Genomic DNA, 23695 nt, shown 5'->3' with positions numbered 1-23695 from the left:
TTAGCAGTGACTTTTACATTTGAAGTGTCCATGTGAGAGACTGAATTTAATGCCACCTTTGATTTAGGTTTACTTGTAACTTATATATTTCTTTATTTTACTTTCGCATTTAGTAAAGACTCTTGTCTATTTTCTTCAATTGACAAAAACAGACTCTCTCTGTGAGCGTGTATATTTTCTATGAGGAGCCATTCAAGACACTCCATCCACATACATATCTTTCATTTTCACATGCATATACGCACATAAATACATACATTCTCCTGTCAGATACATACATATATACAGTATATATTGAATGAACATTAACTGTATGTGAAGATAGATAGATAGATAAATAGATAGATAGATAGATAGATTACTTTATTAATCCCCGAAGGGAAATTAAGTCGTCATAGCAGCCGGTATATTTGAATACAATAAAATACAATACAATAGAATAAAATAAAAAATATTGAGGTAGAAAGAATAAAAACAGAAACACAAGATAAATAGGTAGATAAGGTGCAGTGGCAAGATGATGGTAATAGTACTGATGATATGATGGTAATGTTATTGTTAGACAGTATATATAGTATATAATATAACATAATATATATTTATATATGATAATAATTATAACAATATAATAGAAGTATATAGTAATAATGGCAGCAACAGTATATATAATGATAATGGTAAATATAATAATAATAATAACATGTACACATGTATAAATATGTGTATATACAAGAATATACAGAGTATGATATAATATGATATGATATATAGTAGAGGTATAAATATGTATTTGACTATACAATAGATAATATAATATACTATGAGTCTAAGAATATGTAGACAGAGCGTGCAAAAGACAATATTATTTATAAAATGATATATAATATCAATATGGTTTATATTAACACATATCACATATGATGTGAAGTAAGTGTTCCAGTATATGGAGCGGAGTGTTGTGCAAGGTACACAGTGCAAGGAGACAGGTTTAGTGCAGTTCTGTGATGGTGGCTCTGACAGAGGGAGAGGAGCTGTACAGTCTTATTGCGGTTGGGAGGAACGATTTCCTGTATCGTTCCTTAGAGCAGCGGGGTTGAATGAGTCTGTGGCTGAAGCTGCTCCTTAGCTTGTCCAGGGCTTTGTAGAGGGGGTGAGAGGGATGGTCCATGATTGCCAGCAGTTTTGCCAGCATCTGCAGCATCTTGTTGCAGACGTGGAAGGACCTGAGCCTCCTCAGGAAGTAAAGCCGGCTCAGGCCCTTCTTGTAGACGGCCTGTGTGTTGGTGGACCAGTCCAGTTTATTGTCCAGTGTGACACCCAGGTACTTGTATGCAGACACCACCTCCACATCCGTCCCACCGATGCAGACAGGAGAGGGCAGGGGCTTGTTCCTCCTGAAGTCCACCACCATCTCCCTCGTCTTCGCCACGTTGAGCTGCATGCAGTTCTCCCCACACCACTTCACAAGGCGGTCAACCAGGTCCCTGTACTCAGCCTCCCCCCCGCCCTCAACACACCCCACAATGGCCGTGTCATCAGAGAACTTCTGTAGATGACACGACTCAGTGCAGTGCTGAAAGTCAGCAGTGTATGTGGTGAAGAGGAAGGGGGACAGTACAGTTCCCTGGGGGGCCCCGATGTTACTGATCAGACGACCAGACACACAGTTCTGTAATCTAACAAACTGTGGTCTGCCCGTCAGATAGTCATCGACCCAAGTGATGAGGGGAGCACTCACCTGCGTGCCCTCCAGTTTGGCCTTCAGCAGTCTGGGCTGGATGGTGTTGAAGGCGCTGGAGAAGTCGAAGAACATGATCCGGACTGAGGTGTTGGGTCTGTCCAGGGAGGAATAAGCCTTCTGCAGCAGGTAGATGATTGCATCATCAACCCCAACATGGGGCTGATATGCAAACTGCAGGGGGTCTTGTGATGGGAACACCAGCGACCTGAGGTGTGCCAGGACCAGTCTCTCCATGACCTTCATGATGTGAGAGGTCAGTGCCACCGGCCTGTAGTCCTCCAGTGCAGCAGGACGTCCTTTTTTGGGCACTGGGACCAGGCAGGATGTTTTCCAGAGCACTGGCACTCTCTGAAGGTGTAGGCTCAGGTTGAAGAGGTGCTGGAGAACTCCACAGAGCTGGCTGGAACATGCCTTCAGCACACGAGGGCTGATGCGGTCTGGTCCTGCAGATTTCCTCTGTTTGAGGCTCTCCAGCTCTCTCCTCACCTGGCTGGCTGTGAAGTGGAGTCCAGACTGGGGGGTGGGGGATGTCAGTGGTGGGTTTGAGGGTGGAGGTGATGAGGGTGGTGCAGAGAGGTGTGTGTTGCAGGAGGTGGTGGGGGGCTGTGGGTGATGTGAGGATATCCTGGGGGTGGGAGGTGTAAAAAGGTCTGTGGTGAAAGCCAGCGGGGGGGGTGGGGGGAGGTGGTTACGGGGGTGGTGGGGGGCAAGGGGTGATGGGGGGAGGTGGGGGATTGTTGCTCGGAGAAGCAGTAGAGGCAGTCGTAGAGGCAGTGGAGGGTCCGCTGGGGGTGGGGGGGTTGGAGTTGAACCTATTGAAGAACGTGTTCAGCTAGTTTGCACGTCCCTCATCCCCAGCTGCTCCCCCCCCTCTCCTCTGGAAGCCGGTGATCTCCTTCATCCCACTCCAGACGTCCCTGGTGTTGTTGTCCTCCAGTTTGTGCTCCAGTTTTCTTCTGAAGTTGTCCTTGCTCTCCCCGATGCTGCGCTTGAGCTCCCTTTGTACCCATTTGAGTTCTGCTCTGTCCCGTGATCTAAAGGCCCTCTTCTTCTCGTTGAGAAGGGCCTTCGGGTCGCTTGTTACCCACGGCTTGTTATTTGGGTAACAGCAAACCTCTTTAGTTGTTCGCTGTTAACATATAACATACACATAACAAATCAAGGAGAAAGTACGTTAGTAGTAAGTAAGAGTGAGAGCATCCAAAACCAAATCTGTAATTTCAAAGGTGGCAACAACATCAGTAAGGGCAGACCTACAGTGAGGGTCCCCAGGCTTAGGGAGCATGAAATGCTTAACAAAGAATGTTCAGTTGTTCATATTCAGCTTTTTCTCATTTGGCGCCCCAGTATTAATGGATGTTTTCAATGAAGCTTTCACCACAAAAACTTGTCCTCCTAGAATCAATGCCATAATGATGAATATCCTTCCTAAATTTCTATTCCTATTCCAAACTCTTCTTATACTCTTACAAAAAATCAATTGATAAATTAGTCTCCAATTTCATTTGGAACACAGAGAAAGTTTATTTGCAGTGGTCGAAGCCAGATGGGGGAATGGGACTACCTGACTTTTGCCTCTACTATTGGTTATGTAATGTTCACGCTCTCTCCTTTTGATCTCAATCTGATAAACACGTTGAAAATCCCACATGAGTCCAGATGGAACATAATTCATGATATTCAACGTCTCTGTCTGCCTTTACGTACTTTCTAATGCCTCTCTCATTATCGGATTGCTGTCATTACACTATGTTGAGAGCAATCCGATTGTTGTACAGTCTCGGAAAATACGGTCAACTATTAGGCAAATAGTTATCCTAACCACCTCTTTTCCCTATCAACCAGATGTAAGAAAATGGAATAAGCTATATTAAGGCAGTATTCATAAATAGAATATTTTATATTTACTACTTTTAAACAACTGGAAAATAAATGTAATTAACCACAATCACATTTCTTTAGATTTCTCCATGTTCGCAGGTACATCAAAGCTAATATATCATCTTTTCCTAATTTGCCTATGAAACGTTCATGGAATCTGTTCTTTGAACCTTCCAAAAGGGGCGCAATTTCATTTCTCCATGCTTTCTTTTCAAACCCAGAGCGCTTAAATATTTTCAGGTCCGGATTTAGGGATGGCTCTGGCATCAGAAAGGCGGAGAAAGTTCTGGAAGGAGTGCACACGGCATCTCTTTGTGTCCGGCATGGTCTTTATGCAATTCAAGGTGCTCCATTGCCTTCACTTATTCTGGCAGTGTCCTAGCCTGTTCACTTTTTGGAGTGCAATCTTCAAAACACCATCTTATGTTTTCAATACAGTATCCAACCAGACCCTATGATTGCAATATTCAGGACAGCAGGAGATACTAATAGAGGTGATGCAGCATCTCAGACTTGAGAAACTACAGGGCTCCTCCTGCCATTTATGTATTACATTACACCTAGGCCTTCCTCCCCAACACCACCTTCCTGTGTAATTCCAATTGGAATACGCTATGTAATCAGCTCTTGACTCTTCATGCCTTCAGACGTCTAGATTGTTAAATAGCCATAACCAATCACAATGAGATAAGCTTTTACTAACTGCCTATTTGTATATTTTTTGTGTTTGCTTTTTTTTTCCTGCTTTACTTTAGTTGTCTGTTTGCATACCGGTAAATTAGATTACAACAAGGCCTACCTGTGAACTGTGATAGAAATCTGGAGATACGAGAGGCTGGAAACACCAAAGTTATCTTCATGTAGGTGGGGGAAGAAGAGGAAACTTAAACCCAACAGCTGATTCACATGTGTTTCCTAAGGTGATAAGAAGACATACACTCCTTCCTTTGATTGGTAATAAAGTCGCAAAACATCTCACTGTATTCACGTCATAAATAGGGATGCAAAGGGGCGGAAAGTTTCCGGTAAATTTCTGGAAACTTTCCATGGGAAGTTTAGCTTGGGAATTTTGAAAAAAAAATAAAATAAGCAACTTCAACGCTGAGCAATAAAAACATCATTCAAAACTCTATTTTAAAGATGTATGGAATGCAACACACGCTGCATGTTGAATTTCAACCCTTCACTGTGCATTCTTCCATCACATGCACAGATCATTCCCAGCATCCTGCACACTACAGCAGGGCTATTGAGGCCTGCTGTAGTGTGCAGGACTAGTCAGGTAAGTTTCGATGATATTACTGGGGAAAATATATTAGCATGCTGATTGAGGATTGTTCATCTGTTCATCTAGCCTATTTCCATTCATTTATCCATCAGTTGTAAAATATGTTTACAGACGATTCCAATTGTTTGGCTAACTATTTATATCTCTGGCATTGCATTAGCGTTTTTTTACAAACTTTTTTCTCATCTTATCTACAGAACAATGCCACGTGCACTATCTCATGTGTGGAGACATTTCACCCCATCCAATGTAGAAAGAAAGGCTGTGTACATTTGCAAATACTGTGCAAAGACCTATGTTAAGAATGACACAATGATGCAGAAGCATATAGTGAAGTGCCTAAAGTTTCCTCAGGGCTCAAATCAGCCTATGACAAAACAAAATGTTTATATTTATGTCTGTATATGACAAGATAAATACAGTTAGTATAAATTACCCACAACATTTCCAGTTTATTCCTGTTTATTCCCGTTTATTCCCGTTTATTCCCGTTTATTCCCGTATATTCCCGTTAATTCCCGTTAATTCCCATGGAAAGTTTCCAACTTTGAATATTCCCGGAATTTTGCAACCCTAGTCATAAACAGTTCTGACCATAAAATAGCTCAAGTCGTCAAACATTTGTTGTATGTAAATACAAGTCATAAAAGTCTCTTGACAAGGCTTCAAACACTTACTATCCAAATGCAAAATAGTTTGTCAACCATGCCTAGTAAATTTCTACTACAGAACCTACTATACAACGGAATAGAGACAAATAGTTGTTTGATCAGCCATCAATTAATGTGTGTTAACTCTTCCTAGACACAATTCAAACGGTTTACTGACATGCCCCAGACTAGATTTCTAGCAGGCTTATGTCTAGACGAATCAGTGACGACTACTACAGAACCTAATATAACTCCGGAATAGAGACAAATAGTTGTTTGATCAAACATCAATTAATGTGTTCTAACTCTTTCTAGACACAATTCAAAGGGTTTGCTGACATGCCCCAGACTAGATTTCCAGCAGGCTTATGTCTAGACGAATCAGTGACAACTATAACCATCAGAGTGCAAAATGGGGCAATGATTGTAACGGTACATGTAGTGGTGTGGTGCCCTAAAACCTTTGCCTATTTCTTTCATGCAAAGTACAATAGGCAGGATGACACAGAAGAGCTGGAGGATCATTGCAACTAACTTTGTCTCAACTCACTTGTGTTTTCATTAGAAAGTGCAGTTAGTGACCAAACATCGGGACCAACTGCCAATGAAAAACTCATCTCTAACTTGCGCAGGGAAACACAAATCGAGGGAATAGTTTTTTTCTTTGGTTTTATGTTTCTAAATTGCAAGACACTGATGGGTCTTTATGTTCACTGCAAGACGTTAGATCCCAAAAGGCTGCATATTAGGTCTTTCTGTGTTTTCATAGCTGACCAAAAATTTGCATGTGAAAATTGTGAGGTGTTGTGGGTTCCTGATAATCTCTGTCCAAAATAAAAACAATGCAGTGTAGAAAGAATATGAGGAAGAGTAACCCTATAGAGCAAATATTTAAACATGCTTTTTGGATGAGCAAAAATTTTATTAAAAAAAAACTACAGTCAAGAAAGGTCCAGACGGGGTTAAAAGACATTTTGACTTATGATAAGGTAAGGCGATTCATCATATAGGTGCGTGGTGGAGGATGCGTGTGGTTGTTAGTGAGGCGCATGAAGATCGTGGTGAGTGAGGAGACGGTGGTGTAGAACAAAACAAGTTTTGACCGTGAAATTAACGTTAAATTGATTTGGAAACTTGACAATGTGGAAACGTGATAAACAGCCACGTGACAGGTTTGGAATGAAGGCATGCCAAATTCGATAATGGATCATTAAAAGGTGTGTCTGTAATGTGTTGGAACGGTAAATAAAATCCCTCATTTCAAGTTTAACCCGCCTCCTGGAGTTGTGTGACATTGAGTTCTCACTACGGGATTGGGTCTATTTGTTGGACACAAGTCAACTGCAAGACATACTCCTCAGACATAACACAAGTGGCAATCGTAATGTGGAACCAAATGGAATGGCCACTACACCCATGTTGCAAACCTTAGAGGAAGGGAAGATTGTGCAGCAGTCGATGTTGAGGAGGAGATCTCCAACCTTCCGGAGCAGAGCCTTGTTACTGTTCAGTTTGAAAAGGTTTGATGACATCCAAATTTTTATGTCGTGCAGGCAATTGACTAATGACTTGAGGGGAGCTGAGCGGATGGATGAATGCTTGGATAGAGTTGGATGTAGTCGGCGTAGGAGTGGAAATTAAAGCCATGTTGACAGATGATAAAATAAAGCGGGAGCATGAAGGTGTCACAGCCCGGCTCAACAACTGTGATAAGTAGGGAGACGACACGATTTATTGACAGAGTAAATTATAATCAACAATACCAAAAACAAAACAGAGAAGGATGCTGGAGTCAGGGGGAGCCAATCTCGTCCCACTGTTAGTGCAGAAAGACAAAATGAATGTGGCCAGGCCTTTTAAAGGGCAGAGCACACCTGGCCGAGGTGTGCACTGATTGACCCTGACGTCACCTCCACCTAAAGTCTCAGGGAAAAAGAGAACAGGGACACCTAGTGTCCAGGTGAGGGTGGAAGGGGTCGTAAACATTTCGAAAATGTTGTTTCACTATTCTTTCCTTGAGTTGTCAGTGAGTTGTTAACTACCATCAGATGTTGGTCATCAACATCTAATATATATTGCACTGAATCTTGATGATGGCAAGACATGATGTTATGGGCCTTTGCTTTAGGACATTTTTTCCATCTGGACCTCTCTGACTTTTTAGTCAGGATACTCCTGCTCATAACCTTGTCACCTAACTTCCTTCCATAATTACTATGGTTGCTGGAGGTTCCATTACAATAAACGCAATTATGGATCATAATAAGATGATTGCACAGACATCCTATGGCAGGGCTCTTCAATTAGTTTGGAGCTGGGGCCGGTTCTGGAAACTGAGGCAAAGTCAGGGGCCGGATGATATGAGTAATCACGGTAACAAGAAACATTACATTACAACAACATACTGAAGGAAGGCAGAATCAAATGTATCTCCACCAACAAAGTGCATTGCATGGAACTGAATAGAATTGCAACAAAGTGCATGGTAGTCTATCAAATGTGTTTCAAAATTAATTACTCTGTTCAGGTGAACTGTATCAGTTGTTTAGAATTTACTTAGAACAACTTCCAAGTGCACCAACAAATACAAAATAAAACTGCATAGTAGGCTTCTGAATTGAATTACAACATAACAGAGGTTGCTTACCAGCAAGGCGTGCACGGGCGTCATCTTGTTAATTCGTTCAATAATTACATTGTGATTCGTTTGAATTATTAATACGTGGCCACGCAATAATTAATTCAAGGCTGCGTATTAATTCATTTTGAAATTCCAAATTAATTCCTTAATTAAAAGAAATTCCACCGATGTAAATACGACAAAATATAATGATATACAACTAGCATTAAAACTGGGGTATTTTCTAAATATAATAATAATAAATTTGAAACTGATGTGTACTCTTATGCAACTTTATTAGCAGCGTCCTCGTAACATGGCACCAACAACACAACAGTGAGTAACAATGAATCAATCACGGATAAAAAAAATATATAAAGTGCATGAAAAATATAACTAACCACAACGCTGAATCAGTGGAAGCCCTGAGCCTGTTTCTCTGCAACAAGGCGGTCCCATCTTAGGCTAATGGTGACAATGACACCCGAAGTGTGTTGCTGATGTCCAGCCTACTCCGTAATTTCGCTTTGGTTGCCGTCACAGCAGAAAACTCCGCTTCGAACAGATATGATGTCGGAAATGGCAACAGAGTTTTTAGTGCTCTTGTGGCAATCTCAGGGTATTCTGCCGTGACTTTAATACAGAACACCGGTAGAGTTGTTTTCTCGAACATACTTTTAAGGCCGCCGTCATTTGCGATCTCCAGCAGCTGATCTTCTCCATGCTGGATTCACCTGGTTTGTTGACAAATGGGTCCGGCAAATACCGTATGGGTTTGTGTTTAGCGAAAAAGTCACGTGACCGAAAAAAGCGTCTTGACATGCGGATCCGGTCATTTTTCAAAATAAAACACCGTTCCGAATCAGATCATAAATAAAACGGAAATTATGTAAATTGTTTATTCTTTCTGTGCGGCCCGGTACCAAATGACCCATGGCCCGGTTCAAAATAAGGCAAAACTACAAAGTGCTATAAGTAAGTGCCATTTAAGTGCTACTAAATTGTTAGTTCAAAAAATTGTAGTATTTAAAAAAAAAAAAAAATGATATATACACTTCTGATCAAAATCTTAAGACCAGTTAAAAAATTGCATGAATTTGCATTTTGCACTGTTGGATCTTAGGAAGGTTCTAAGTAGAGTTTCAAAATGCAAAAAGAAGAAATGGGAACAAGAGCCCAAAAGTTGTGAGCAGGCAATTTATTGAAAACAGCAATTTAACTGAAGTAGGCTGTTCCTCAGCTGATCAAAAGTTTAAGACCACAGCTCAAAAAACCCCAAAAACCTCCTAAAACAGAAATTAAAGTGTCAAAAACTGACTCAGTAATGAGTAACTCCACCATTATTGTTGATCACTTCAAAAATTCGTTTTGGCATGCTTGATGCAAGTGTTTCCAAAAGGCTAGTGCCAATGTTGCGCCAAGTGGTGAAGATGGCTTCACGAAGGGAATCCACTGTCTGTCCATTTTTGTAAACTTCCCTTGCCATCCATCCCCAAATGTTCTCAATTGGCTTAAGATCAGGGGAACACGCAGGATGGTCCAAAAGAGTGATGTTATTCTCCTGGAAAAAAGTCTTGGTCAGACGGGCATTGTGAATTGGAGCGTTGTCCTGCTGAAAAACCCAGCCGTTACCACACAGACGAGGGCCCTCAGTCATGAGGGATGCCCGCTGCAACATCTCCACATAGCCAGCTGCTGTTTGACGCCCCTACACAACCTGGAGCTCCATTGTTCCATTGAAGGAAAAAGCATCCCAGATCATGATGGCGCCCCCTCCATTGTGCCGCGTAGAAAACATCTCAGGTGGCATCTCCTTGTCATGCCAGTAACGTTGGAAGCCATCAGGACCATCAAGGTTACATTTTTTCTCGTCAGAGAATAAAACTTTCTTCCACCTTTGAATGTCCCATGTTTGGTGCTCCCTTGCAAAGTCTAAACGGGCAATTTTGTGGCGTTGAAGGAGACGTGGCCTTTGAAGACGTTTCTTGTTTTTGAAGCCCTTCCTTCGCAGATGCCGTCTGATGGTTATTTTGCTGCAGTCAGCACCAGTAATGGCCTTAATTTGGGACGAGGATCGTCCCGTGTCTTGACGGACAGCCATTCGGATCCTCCGGCTCAGTGCCGGTGAGATTTTTTTGGGTCTACCGCTTGATTTTTTTGTTCCATAACCCTGAGGATCTTTCAAGAAATGCAAAATGACTTTCTTACTGCGTCCAACCTCAGCAGCGATGGCACGTTGTGAGAGGCCTTGTTTGTGCAGTTCAACAATCCTACCACGTTCAAAGACGGTGAGCTTTTTTGCCTTTGCCATCAAGTGATCTTCACAGTGTGATTACATGACAGGAAATGACATGGAATCCAAATTTTTGCACAGATTTTGGCTTTTAAAGGCTGTGGTCTTAAACTTTTGATCAGCTGATGAACAGCCTATTTGAGTTAAATTGTTGTTTTCAATAAATTGCCTGCTCACAACTTTTGATCTCTTGTTCCCATTTCTTCTTTTTGCATTTTGAAGCTCTACTTAGAACCTTCCTAAAATCCAACAGTGCAAAATGCAAATTCATGCTATTTTTTAACTGGTCTTAAGATTTTGATCAGGAGCGTATTTATTTTATTCAAGCACTTTTCGAGCACACTCCAGGGGCCAGTCCAGAGTAGCTTGAGGGTCAGATTTGGCCCGCAGGCCGCCTATTGAAAAGCCCTGTCCTATGGGGTAGCAGTCTCCGCTAACTTGCATGAAGTCATTTCAGAGATAGATGGGTGCCTGATGCAGAGAGAGAGATGTGAGGATGGAGATAGAGAGGAATGGATAGTATGATTTAACTGATAGGAGAAATCATTTACCAGTGCAATTTGTTGATAAGGATCTTGGGATGTCTCAGGGTGCCCAGTTACTTTGATTTAAGATGGATATTCACTGACTGTAACACTCTCTATCTCTGTCTCTCTTTAACTCTCTTTCTCCCTCTTTGTTGTCTAAACGCCAGCAGGGCAAACTGTCTCAGTCAGCTATTGTGTGTGTGTGTGTGTGTGTGTGTGTATTCATTTGTGTGTACAGAGGCAAAAACAGGATTTCTAAGGTCCTTGTTAAGGTAAGTGACAAGGTTTTGGTTAGCTGTTAAAAATTAAATGGAAGTTAATGCGAATTCCTTATAAGGATAGCTGTGCAAACCTATGTGTGTTTGTGTGTATGTACGCATATGCTGCGCAGGAGAAGACAGAGAATCAGGAGCAGAAAAGGAGCAGATCAAAACAAGGCCGATCAGGGATGTACTTTATTTTGATTATATATTGCAATATAGTCTGGTGGGCAATATATATTGTATAGAATTTTACGGAAGTGGGGCCATATATCAGCTCAGGTCTTTATCGATGCTGTGAGGCAGGGAGGTCGGTCAATGAGTTTTCCTGTTTAATGAAAAATTACTAAAGCAAAATAGCTGGTATAAACATGAATTTTCTGTGTTCTGTTGCCTATGTTAGCAAAGATTTACAGTAAAACCCAAGTCAACAGTTTTTTATGAAAGAATGTTGACTATGTAATACTGTCATGGGAGAAAAAAGTTTGATTGGTGCAGGCCTGTCTAGTAGCTGTGGAAAACGGATTGATGGGCAGAACCATGCAGAAGTTTTTGAAAGCTAAGAAGAGACTGTGGGTAGAAATTAAAGATTGTAAAATTTCACTGAATACTAAATGCTATGTTTATATTTATTTATAGCTAATGGAATTTGCTAAGTTGTAAACAAAATGTTCTGTGGCTGTTCAAATGTTATGGTATGGAAAATGTAAACATATACTGAGAAGTTAAAATCATAGTTTTGTAACTTAATATATAGCATGATTTTAAAATCACAAAGCTTTAACATTCTCGTATCAGTGTCTGTAATAGATTTTTGTTATTATACAGCTTTTACACTAAAGGAAAACTTTCAATTTACTCATAAAATAGAGTGAGAAAAATCATCAATCATTTGTCCCTCATTTCACCTTCTTTGTGGTCAAACCAAATTCCAGCTCATATGTGGCACATTGTAATTGGGAGTTTCCTCAAGGCTCTATCCCCGGCCACTGCTATTCTAAATGTAGATGCTTCCTCTTATCCAGATCATTTATAAACCTCCCACCACCCTAATGCAGAGGAGACACATCTCTATGCTCAATTTCAAACTAACAGCCCCAGCAGCCTTGATAATCTGTTACCTTGCCTCAGCGACGTTCAAAGCTGGCTATCCCAGAGCTTTCTAAAATTCCCTTAAAATAAGTCAGACTTAAAAATCATTGGTCCCACAAACTATAATAGCCCATTTTAATGTGAATGTATTTCCTTGAACAAAAATGTAAAATACTCTGTAATGCACTGTACGAAGTGCATTACAGACGAATTGTGATTTGTGTTGGGACATGGTTTTTATGCAAAAAGGCAGGTCTCTCTTTCAGGCCTGTATTCGAAGTAAAAACCTGAAAGCACATGTCCTTTGTCCTGACAAGCCGCATGGGCTGGAGAATACTCAATCTCCCAGAGTGCAACATGTTCTCTTTGTCCTGAGAAGGTCAAATAACTCAAACTCCCAGGAGGCAACATGTCCCCTTTGTTTCAGCATCTTCGCACATAGGTGCGAATATCTACCAGGCTCAACTCCAATTGGTCAGTCTGGTCCCATGACCAAGGGGCAACCGGGTCTATAAAAGATCAAGGCTCCCCCAGAGTCATCTCTCTCTTTCTCCAACCCCTCGGAGGGCCGAAGGCTGCTCCAGCAGCGCTCTTCTCCACCGACCACCACTGAGGACAGCAGGCCGCTGGCCTTTCCTCCTGCATCGGCGAGTGGAGGAACCGGATTCCTCCAGCTCAAATATTCTCTTTCCAACAACTGGAGGTCAAAGGTCGAGCTTCCAGCTCATCTTCTCAAGAAAACCTCCACGCATCTCAAGCTTCTTCTAAACTCCTTGCAGCGACTCGGTGTCCTGCAGGTAAGAACTACGGCTTCAATAAGCAACTGAACTGCACAGCTCAACAGAACCGCGGAAGCAGAGACCACACGAACCAGAGACTTCAAAAGCCTGAACTGCTAACCGAACTGCACAGCAACTTTCTCCCTGTCCTTGGACTGGTAACATTATCTGGGCTTAATAATTTTACTAGGCTAAGCAAGACTGTTTATTTGATATATGTGGTGATATTGTGTTACAAGTTAAATCAAGGTTAATGTAAGTCGGGCTCAACACAGACCCTGCCATTTTCTGATTAGCATTCTCACAGACCCCGCATATCTCTTCACCTACTTAGCTACGTCCCCCGACCAGAAGGAGGGGGGGGGGCCTGCTAGCTTAGAGATCTTAAAAGATCACAGGAAGGTGTGACTCTCTTTGTTAGCCACCAGCGAGACCCTCACACACACACACACACACCCACACACACACACATCTTTATTAGTTAGTATATTGTTTAGTAATTGGTGTTTTATACTTATTATGTTTATAATAAATGCTTTCTTTTAACCTTGTCCTGTCATTAATGTTGCATAAGTGAAGTTTGCCAACCTCTACACTGTCAAGAACTCTATAAACCTTAACTGTTCATTATATGGTCTTTAATAGTAAATATTAAGATTTCTAATTGAACTAGATCTAAATGAGACTGATCTTAATCAATAAATTGGCTATCTTTTCCCTTCTATGAAGGGTGGTGCCCCGCGAGAACTTAGTCAAACTAAAGATATGATTTAATATTAATATTTTAAATATTAATGTTTTATTTTTCTATTTTTGATAACCAAATTTATTGAACGCCTAAAGGCCCACTAGCTTATGGTATCATTCCTAACCATTATTGCACAACATTTATGGTGCCCCGTGTGAGGGAGAGTACAGTTGGCAAAACTTCATGACTATGCAATATTAATGTGTTTTTCAGTTTTGGCCAACGCCAGAAATAACTGAATTTGGAATTTCCAGTCAAGCTAAAGGTTTGAATTCAATTCCACTAGTCTGCCACCGGAGTAGACGTTCAACCGTATTTACAAACAAGCGCATTGTGGTCTAAATTTAATTTACTCATAAATTAAATGTTTATTAATAATTAATTATTAATAACTACCACTTTAAGTCCCCATAGTGTTACACTAAAATATTGCCTGTTGCTAATAATTCTAGTTGAATGTTCTTTGTTGAAATTTTAAGAATTTCTTTAAACATTTGAATATCACATATTCAATGTTAACTGGTCAAGCTGCAAAATTTCCTGTAACTGTTAAATGCTTTTGAATTAAGACATATCGCGCCACCGGCCCTATGTAACAGAGCTTGTACCTAGCTGCTACTGCCTAGCATATCAGCCAAAGTTGGATAAAGAGAACCTGAGAAAGAGCCACAGCGTGCTTCCAGCCCTGTGAATTTATAGAATCCCTAACTCTTACTGCCTTGCATATCAGTTAGTGCTATTAAAAGTTTGGTGAACTATTTAACACACCATAGTTTTGGTTAGGCTTGTGTAAGATAGAATCCACACTACAAGGTGTCTGCCATCGCGACACAAAAGCCAACCACACGCTTTTGATTTATAAACTTAAATCTAATCCTTAAATTTCAGTTTCAACAATGGAGAACCCCGGTGTTGAACAATTTGTTTTTTCCCTAGCACAGAGCCTGACCCCTGGCTATCCTGAATTCATCAGCAAGTTGAACTTCAATGAGTGCATTAAAGAAATAGATTCACTTCTTAATGACAGGTGTGATGCACAAACAGCATCAAAGGGCCCATTGTTGAGATGTATGATCCTAAATTTCCACAGGCAAATCAACCTTGCCTGTCAGAGCAAAGCAGCCATGGAACAGGAGGTAAATTCCCTGAGAGCACAAAATGCTTTTCTCCTCCAGGAGGTCCAGACTGCTAGTAAGAAAACTCTGCACTATTTGGAAGACCTGCACTCAGCAGAGTCAGATCTAATTTCACACAAGGAGGAATTGTTAAAACTTAGATTAGAAGGCGCGGCCTCACATCAGTTTTTGAACCAAAGTGATTCTGGTTATTCCGATTCAAACTCCTCCGATAGTGTACGGTTAACTCCCTCTTCACTCCCAAGATGGGACAAAATCCCATCCGACCCGAAGTCTTTGGGAATTAAGTCCCCTTCTGATCCTCCACTGACAGGAAGAGGTAACAGCTTCCTAACTTCCCATCTCACTGACTCTGACACTGACATCGATGACACATGTAGTTTATCATCAAGAACACATTGTGCCTCATACACTTCTCATCCACTGATGCATGACACATTTTTTCGTGCACAACTCTTGAAAGGGGGGACTTCAACATTCCAAAATGTTTCAGCACCTCCCCCTCAACCAGAGAGACCTGTAGCAGGTGATGCACGCAGCCGGACCCCACAGTGTCCGCGCTTCGAGTTGCTTGAGTTTCTAGCTAAAGATATTAAACAATTTGATCCAGACAACTGTGATAACAACATTGATAATTACTTTAGGGAACTAGATCTCAGCTTAAGCGATGTGCCAAATGCAACAGAAAGAGAGAAGGTTAGACTTGTGTTAAAAACCAGCTCTACAGCTGTTCACAAGTTTATTCAGTCACTTCCTTCCAGCGTCGCATGTAACTACACAGAGCTCTGTCGAGCACTAGTCGAAGAATTCTCTTCTACTCCTGATGTGATAACAGCCATTGTTACAGCCTCCCAAATTAAACACTCACGTCGTGAAAATCCCAAGGATTATTTCAAACGCTTGAGGCATGTTTATTTTCAGGGAAAGAACACACCAGGACTAGAAGAAGATCCCACCTTCAAGACTATTTTCTTACGTAACTTACATCCATGTATACGCACACACGTTGTACTGATGACACAGGAAGGAAAACCTTCAATGCAGCAGATCAGGAAGATGTCACAGGTGGCTTGGGAAACTGTTGTCTCTGTCAAGGCAGCAGTTGGTGCAACCGAGCCTGTCAGAACAAACATCAAGGTGTCAAATTTGTCTGCAGCCTCAAAGCGCCCCCCTCACAACAAAAGAAGGGGGGGTGACAGCAAGCAGCGTGGGGACACAGAGTGCAGGCGCTCTGTTCACCACCTTCCCAGAGATCGGCATTCCCACAGTAGAAGCTGCAGGAAGTCGTACTCTGACATTCTGGCCCAGACATATTACAACCACTCAGAAGATGACAACAGCATCTCTGAGTACAGCTCAAAATATGGTTATGACCGAGCACAAAGTGACAGCGCCTCTGAAGTCAACTTAGAGTCTGGCTCCGCAGAGCGTTACAGCCCTGAGCCACGACACAGGCGATCCAGAGCTCGACCCTCACGGTCATAACCATCACAGTTAAACACTCTACTGACAGTCAGTATTAAGTTTAATGCAGTTAAAATAGGAAAACTGTTTTGTTAGCAACAGCAGCAAACTCAAAACCTTAATTCTGATTAAAACTTACATACCACTGCCAACTTTGTAAATATGTTTGGATCGACTACTTTCATTCCTCAATAAATGTAGTCCATACCACACAGGTTATTACATTAGCATATTATTACAGAAACAATGATACAGTCATTTGAATTTTGAGATTTTGAAAATTATGACATCCTTCTGCAGGAAAATTGTTAAATCTAACAGATTCGACTGAGTACTACATTGAGTAAGATCCAATGAGTGAACAAAACTCTTGGACATTTCAAAAATGACCTTATCATTGTACGCGTCTCTCTCTTATCTTACAATTTACAAATGTCACATTTTCTGTTTTCTCCTTAAACCTAGTGAAGAGCACAGGTTATTCATTTTGTACTGTACTGTAACTCTGAATGATTTGTCTAATTTGAATCTTGCTTAGCTAACTAGATAGTGTATACAAATGCCCAGATGTTACAGTCCAAATGAACTTGAATTGACTTTTCCAGCTTTGCACAAAACATGTTCAAGTACGCCCTCAGGAACACACATCAGGTGCGATCCTGACGCCGCAAGGGGGATGTTGGGACATGGTTTTTATGCAAAAAGGCAGGTCTCTCTTTCAGGCCTGTATTCGAAGTAAAAACCTGAAAGCACATGTCCTTTGTCCTGACAAGCCGCATGGGCTGGAGAATACTCAATCTCCCAGAGTGCAACATGTTCTCTTTGTCCTGAGAAGGTCAAATAACTCAAACTCCCAGGAGGCAACATGTCCCCTTTGTTTCAGCATCTTCGCACATAGGTGCGAATATCTACCAGGGTCAACTCCAATTGGTCAGTCTGGTCCCATGACCAAGGGGCAACCGGGTCTATAAAAGATCAAGGCTCCCCCAGAGTCATCTCTCTCTTTCTCCAACCCCTCGGAGGGCCGAAGGCTGCTCCAGCAGCGCTCTTCTCCACCGACCACCACTGAGGACACCAGGCCGCTGGCCTTTCCTCCTGCATCGGCGAGTGGAGGAACCGGATTCCTCCAGCTCAAATATTCTCTTTCCAACAACTGGAGGTCAAAGGTCGAGCTTCCAGCTCATCTTCTCAAGAAAACCTCCACGCATCTCAAGCTTCTTCTAAACTCCTTGCAGCGACTCGGTGTCCTGCAGGTAAGAACTACGGCTTCAATAAGCAACTGAACTGCACAGCTCAACAGAACCGCGGAAGCAGAGACCACACGAACCAGAGACTTCAAAAGCCTGAACTGCTAACCGAACTGCACAGCAACTTTCTCCCTGTCCTTGGACTGGTAACATTATCTGGGCTTAATAATTTTACTAGGCTAAGCAAGACTGTTTATTTGATATATGTGGTGATATTGTGTTACAAGTTAAATCAAGGTTAATGTAAGTCGGGCTCAACACAGACCCTGCCATTTTCTGATTAGCATTCTCACAGACCCCGCATATCTCTTCACCTACTTAGCTACGTCCCCCGACCAGAAGGAGGGGGGGGGGCCTGCTAGCTTAGAGATCTTAAAAGATCACAGGAAGGTGTGACTCTCTTTGTTAGCCACCAGCGAGACCCTCACACACACACACACACACACACACCCACACACACACACATCTTTATTAGTTAGTATATTGTTTAGTAATTGGTGTTTTATACTTATTATGTTTATAATAAATGCTTTCTTTTAACCTTGTCCTGTCATTAATGTTGCATAAGTGAAGTTTGCCAACCTCTACACTGTCAAGAACTCTATAAACCTTAACTGTTCATTATATGGTCTTTAATAGTAAATATTAAGATTTCTAATTGAACTAGATCTAAATGAGACTGATCTTGATCAATAAATTGGCTATCTTTTCCCTTCTATGAAGGGTGGTGCCCCGCGAGAACTTAGTCAAACTAAAGATATGATTTAATATTAATATTTTAAATATTAATGTTTTATTTTTCTATTTTTGATAACCAAATTTATTGAACGCCTAAAGGCCCACTAGCTTATGGTATCATTCCTAACCATTATTGCACAACATTTGTGAATATGGGCTATACAAATACAATTTGATTGATTGAAACATTGAGCCACGTGTAATGTTGGTTTCATTCTAAAGTGCTGACTTAAACTTCTGTGCTCGTTGTTGTTTGGTGTTGATAGGCCAAGTAAAACCGGAGCTATGGTTGTTTAAATCCAATGTAAAAAAATCATATTTTACAATAGAGTAAATAAAAGAAAGATAAGATAGCGCATGGTGTTGTACACACCATGTATACAGGGAGGGGTGGGGAGGGGACAATGACCATAGAGCAGGGCGAGCACAGCAAGAGAGAAGTGGACAGAGATTGGTCAATGAGTGACTTTCTTTAATCTATTATTAATACAATCAGTATTGAACAAGTTGAAATTTAACGACTGAACTGTTTTTAAAAGTATATATATTTTTGACATATATATATATGTATGTATATATATCCATACAACAAAATACTCCAGGTTCAAACTCATCATCAGTTGTCTCCCCACTGACGGGATACCCACACTCCCAGCTGTGTAGCTTGGCTTGGCACACTGTCAATATACCAATAAACGGTGCATTCTTCTGCTTTTTATTGTATCCTGTGTGTCACCAGGCACTGGATTTTGATACCCAACCCCAATGCAAACGGCTGTAAATGTCAAGGTTCAGTATCTTACGCTTGAGCCACAGCTGACCCGATGTACTTAGATCTGTACATCTGTTACCCAAGAAGTATGCTGTTACCAACAAAGATCAACCATTTTGTGTAACAAAAAAAAACTGGCTATTTTCCTTTCTTTCAATATAATAATGCATCAGATTAATTTGACAAGCTAGACCATGACTCTGATAAGGAGTCACAAAAAAACAACCCCTTTTTTTATCTGTTGGTATTCCTTTTTCCTTCCTTTTGTCCTATCTGCAGGGTAATCAAGAGGCCCCAGCTCCCCCTGAAGCCATGACTCAACCTTTCCCACCAGCCCAGTACCCTGCTCCACCACAGAATGGCATCCCTACTGAGTACACCACACCCCATACCCATCCCCCGGTCGACTACACAGGACCAAGCACGGTGGCCGAGCACGCCCTAACACTTTACACAGCGACACACTCACACAGCGAACAGCAAGGAAATGAAAGCAACAACCCTTCACACACATCCAACACAGTAACGGTGAGTCTTCAGTTTCTACACACACTAAATTAACTGTTCATTAGGTTCCCTTTCAAAATGTCATGCAATTCAACACATTTCATGACTAACCTCTTCCTCATTAACCATGCAGAATATTTCTGCTGTATTTTTTTATTAACCCTAGAACACTTGGGATTTTCATTGTGTTGAGACTGCCTTTACATGACATGTCCCAGGAGCAGCTGGACCGAAGAACAAGTTCCCAGCTCTATTATTTCTTTTTTTAGGAATTTCTCTTTAACGACTCCCTATTTTTCCAAAATTTTATAGCCTTTTTATAGGGTCCCCCCATGATAAATTTTTTTGGCTTTATGAGATGTTGTATCGGGGAAAATAAAAAAAGAGTACTTCAAACTGCCATGTATTGTTGTACATTAATATATTTTGATAAGAAGTATTTTTTATCGGGTAAAATGTACCCGACGTTAGTGATGGTGTAACTAAGTGTACGTCAGTGTTCTAGGGTTAAAAAAGTTTAACTACTGCTCCCATCCATAATCTGTGATTTGAATGAAATGTGAAACATTTTTTACATATAATGTGGAGATGACCACCAACCAAAACACAAACATAATTTTAGAAAATGTTGCCTCAAACAAGCCTTTAAGATAGTAAAATGTTCTGTTAGTGGCTACATGAAGCTGCCATTAAAGAAAGTACTGTATTTCTGTCTATCTGACTGTTTGTATATTTTGGAGCCACAGTGTCATGAAAAACTGTTTTTATAACAGCAGGGTTGGTATTGTCCAATTATTGACAGATTGTACTCCAAAAGGTGATCTATATGTCCTGAGTAAGTTCAGTGATGCTACAACCCCCCACCTTGCTTCTCTGCATTTCAATCACACTCTCTTGCTCCACAAGGCGTATTATAATAAATGCTTTGGTGTATACATCTCTTTAGGTGGTAAAGCGTTACTTTACTTTTAGTTTCTGATAACCCGAAGGTCAGCAGTTCAATCTTAGTCTCCCCGAGTTCAGACCATTTACCATTTATTAGTGCCATGGGAGATCTGGCTCTGTCTGGTTTTGTGAAACATCAAAATAAACAACCTTGACCTGAGACTTTTTCAGCCCTCTCAGGACATTTTTACACAATAGGAGCTAATCTGTGACATGCTGTATGTTTCCATGCAGGCAGAGGAGGCTGTACAGACAGAGGGCTCCCAGCAGCTCCACCTGCAACCCAATGATTCATCTATGAAGCAGCAGCCTAAGAGATTACATGTCTCCAACATTCCTTTCCGTTTCCGAGATCCTGACCTCCGGCAAATGTTTGGGGTGAGATTAAAACACCCAGATACACATGTTTTGGGGCAATCATTTATATCCAGTTGGAATGTCATTCACCTTACACGACTACAGTACTCCTGAGATAAGTACTAAGCAAGAAGATAATTCTGACTCTGAAGGTGTTTTTAGACACCACACATAACTATACATATAACTCAAACACTTCACCCATCCCTCGATCGGCATAGTGGTGAGTAAAGAATGAGTGAATTTAAATTATTTTGGTGAACCATACCTTTCAGTATTGTGCCTTACCACTGTCTCTTGCTTTGGAATTCCCCCCCTTCCAAATGCTAAAATGCTTTTACTTTGAAACAAGTATAGAAACTGTTGCAAATATATCAATCAGTCAATCTATTTTATGTTTGTAAATGCAATATTCACAAATCAAAATTTGTCTAATGAGCATAACAAGGTGCGACATCCTCTGCCCTGGCTCACATGGGCAGTGTGGCTACTAACCTCATAAGACGTTTTTGCAATGCACATGTGCTGCTCACGCATTCGTTGTGGCCTGGGCGTTTCTCGCCTCTGATACCACCACGCAAAATCCCTTTAATGGAGAGGATCTTTTCCTTCAGGCCTTTGCTCTGGAAGGTTTCGCCTGTCACTGTGCCAGTGTTCCAGTCATTTGAATCTGTCGCTTTACAATTAAATGGACCCACTCCAACTGTCTTAATCAACATTTACCGTCCACCTAAACCTAATAAGGCTTTCATTGATGAATTCACCACATTTCTTACCCACATCTGCTCATTTTCATCCAATATAATTGTTCTGGGTGATCTCAATATTCACATGGACAACATTAATAATGCCTTCACTAAGGAGTTCACTTCTTGCCTCGACTGTTTTGGTCTTCAACAATATATTGATTTCCCTACCCACTCTAAAGGTCATATTTTGGACGTGGTCTGTTGCTCAGGTGTTACTCCTTTTAACTGTTCTGCTGTCGATCTCCCCATCTCTGAACACATGCTTGTTTCGTTTAAATTAACTTTAACACTATCCAAAACCAAACAGTCACATGTTATGGCCTTCCGTAACATAAAAAACATTAATTTAGCTGATTTCAGAACAGGCATTGACAATTTCCCCACCATCAGTTACCCATGCAGCCCGGATCATCTGGTTTCTCTCTACAATAATGGTCTTCAAACTCTGCTGAACTCACTTGCTCCCCTCAAAACTCGGACTGTCTCATTCACCCACCCTGCCCCTTGGTTCTCCCCTCACCTACGTCAGCTGAAAGCCAAAGGACGTCAGCTGGAGCGGCTTTCCAGAAGAACTGGACTCACTATCCACAAACAGATGTATCATGCCCACATCATCAAATACAGAGACGCCCTCTCCTCAGCCAAATCCCAACACTTTACAGATAAAATCACTGCTGGTGCTGGGAACACTAGGGCCCTGTTATCAGTGGTCAACAACACAGTGCGCCCCCCCGATTTCCTTCCCCCACACTTCTACTCCACTGACCACTGTAACGCCCTGATGTCATTTTTTAACACAAAAATTGCTACTATCCATCAGCAACTGACCCCTCACATGTCTAACTGTCCAGCCCCTCTAGTTCTCCATTCCCCCCTCCCTGTACCACTTTCATGCTTCCGACTTCCCTCTGCCGTTGAGTTATCGGATGCCATCCGGAAATCCAAATCATCCACCTGCCAACTTGACCCCCTGCCATCCTCCCTGGTTATAGCCTGCCTTCCCTCTCTACTGCCCCTGATAACTGCCATTATCCACTCTTCCATGACCTCTGGTTCTGTCCCATCTTCTCTTAAATCTGCTGCAGTGACACCGACGCTGAAAAAACCTGGTCCAGACCCCAACAACTTCAATAACCTTCGCCCCATCTCCAAACTGCCATTTCTCTCAAAAATCCTGGAACAGGAAGTGGCATCACAGGTCCATGCTCATCTCTCCAACAATAACCTCTACGAACAGTTCCAATCCGGTTACAGCCCCCGCCACAGCACAGAAACAGCCCTCCTCAAAATCACAAATGACCTCCTGATGGCAGCTGACTCCAGACTATTATCCATCCTCATCCTTCTCGACCTGAGCGCGGCTTTTGACACCATATCCCACTCCACCCTCCTTGACAGACTAGCCTCACTTGGCATAACTGACACACCCCTAGACTGGTTCCGCTCATATCTCCATGGCCGTACTCAGTTCATCCAGTTAAAATTATTCACATCCCACCCATCCCCCCTCTCCCCTGGTGTCCCCCAGGGCTTTGTCCTTGGGCCTATCCTATTCATCATCTACCTCCTCCCACTTGGACTGATCTTCCGTAAATTCAACATCCATTTCCACTGTTACGCGGACGACACCCAACTCTACGTTTCCTCCAAACCCACTTCCACCTTCCCACCCTCCTCCCTCTGTGCCTGTTTACAGGAAATCAAATCCTGGTTTTCCTCCAATTTCCTCAAACTGAACAGTGAAAAAACTGAGGCAGTCCTCATTGGCTCCAAACACACCCTCACTAAACAGCCCAGTTTCACCCTCACCATAGACAACTCCTCGGTTTCCCCCTCTCCTCAGGTAAAGAGCCTGGGTGTCGTCCTCTACAGCACCCTATCATTCCATACCCACATCAACA

The 23695-nt window shown here is 41.8% G+C and overlaps 1 protein-coding gene across 1 annotated transcript in view; it reads left to right on the top strand.

The window, feature by feature from the left end:
* Positions 1-23695, top strand: part of LOC133028348 (RNA binding protein fox-1 homolog 3-like) — a 216707-nt gene that overhangs the window by 97592 nt on the left and 95420 nt on the right. The window contains exons 2-3 of the mRNA XM_061095543.1: positions 19516-19764; positions 20923-21066. Coding sequence (XP_060951526.1) covers positions 19549-19764; positions 20923-21066 — 360 coding nt within the window. The 5' untranslated portion in view covers positions 19516-19548. The remainder of the gene's footprint in view (positions 1-19515; positions 19765-20922; positions 21067-23695) is intronic.

The sequence above is a fragment of the Limanda limanda genome, chromosome 21, assembly GCF_963576545.1.
Source record: "Limanda limanda chromosome 21, fLimLim1.1, whole genome shotgun sequence".
Classification (NCBI taxonomy): domain Eukaryota; kingdom Metazoa; phylum Chordata; class Actinopteri; order Pleuronectiformes; family Pleuronectidae; genus Limanda; species Limanda limanda.
Note: the sequence above shows the minus strand (reverse complement) of the source record. Positions and strands in the feature narration are given on the sequence as shown.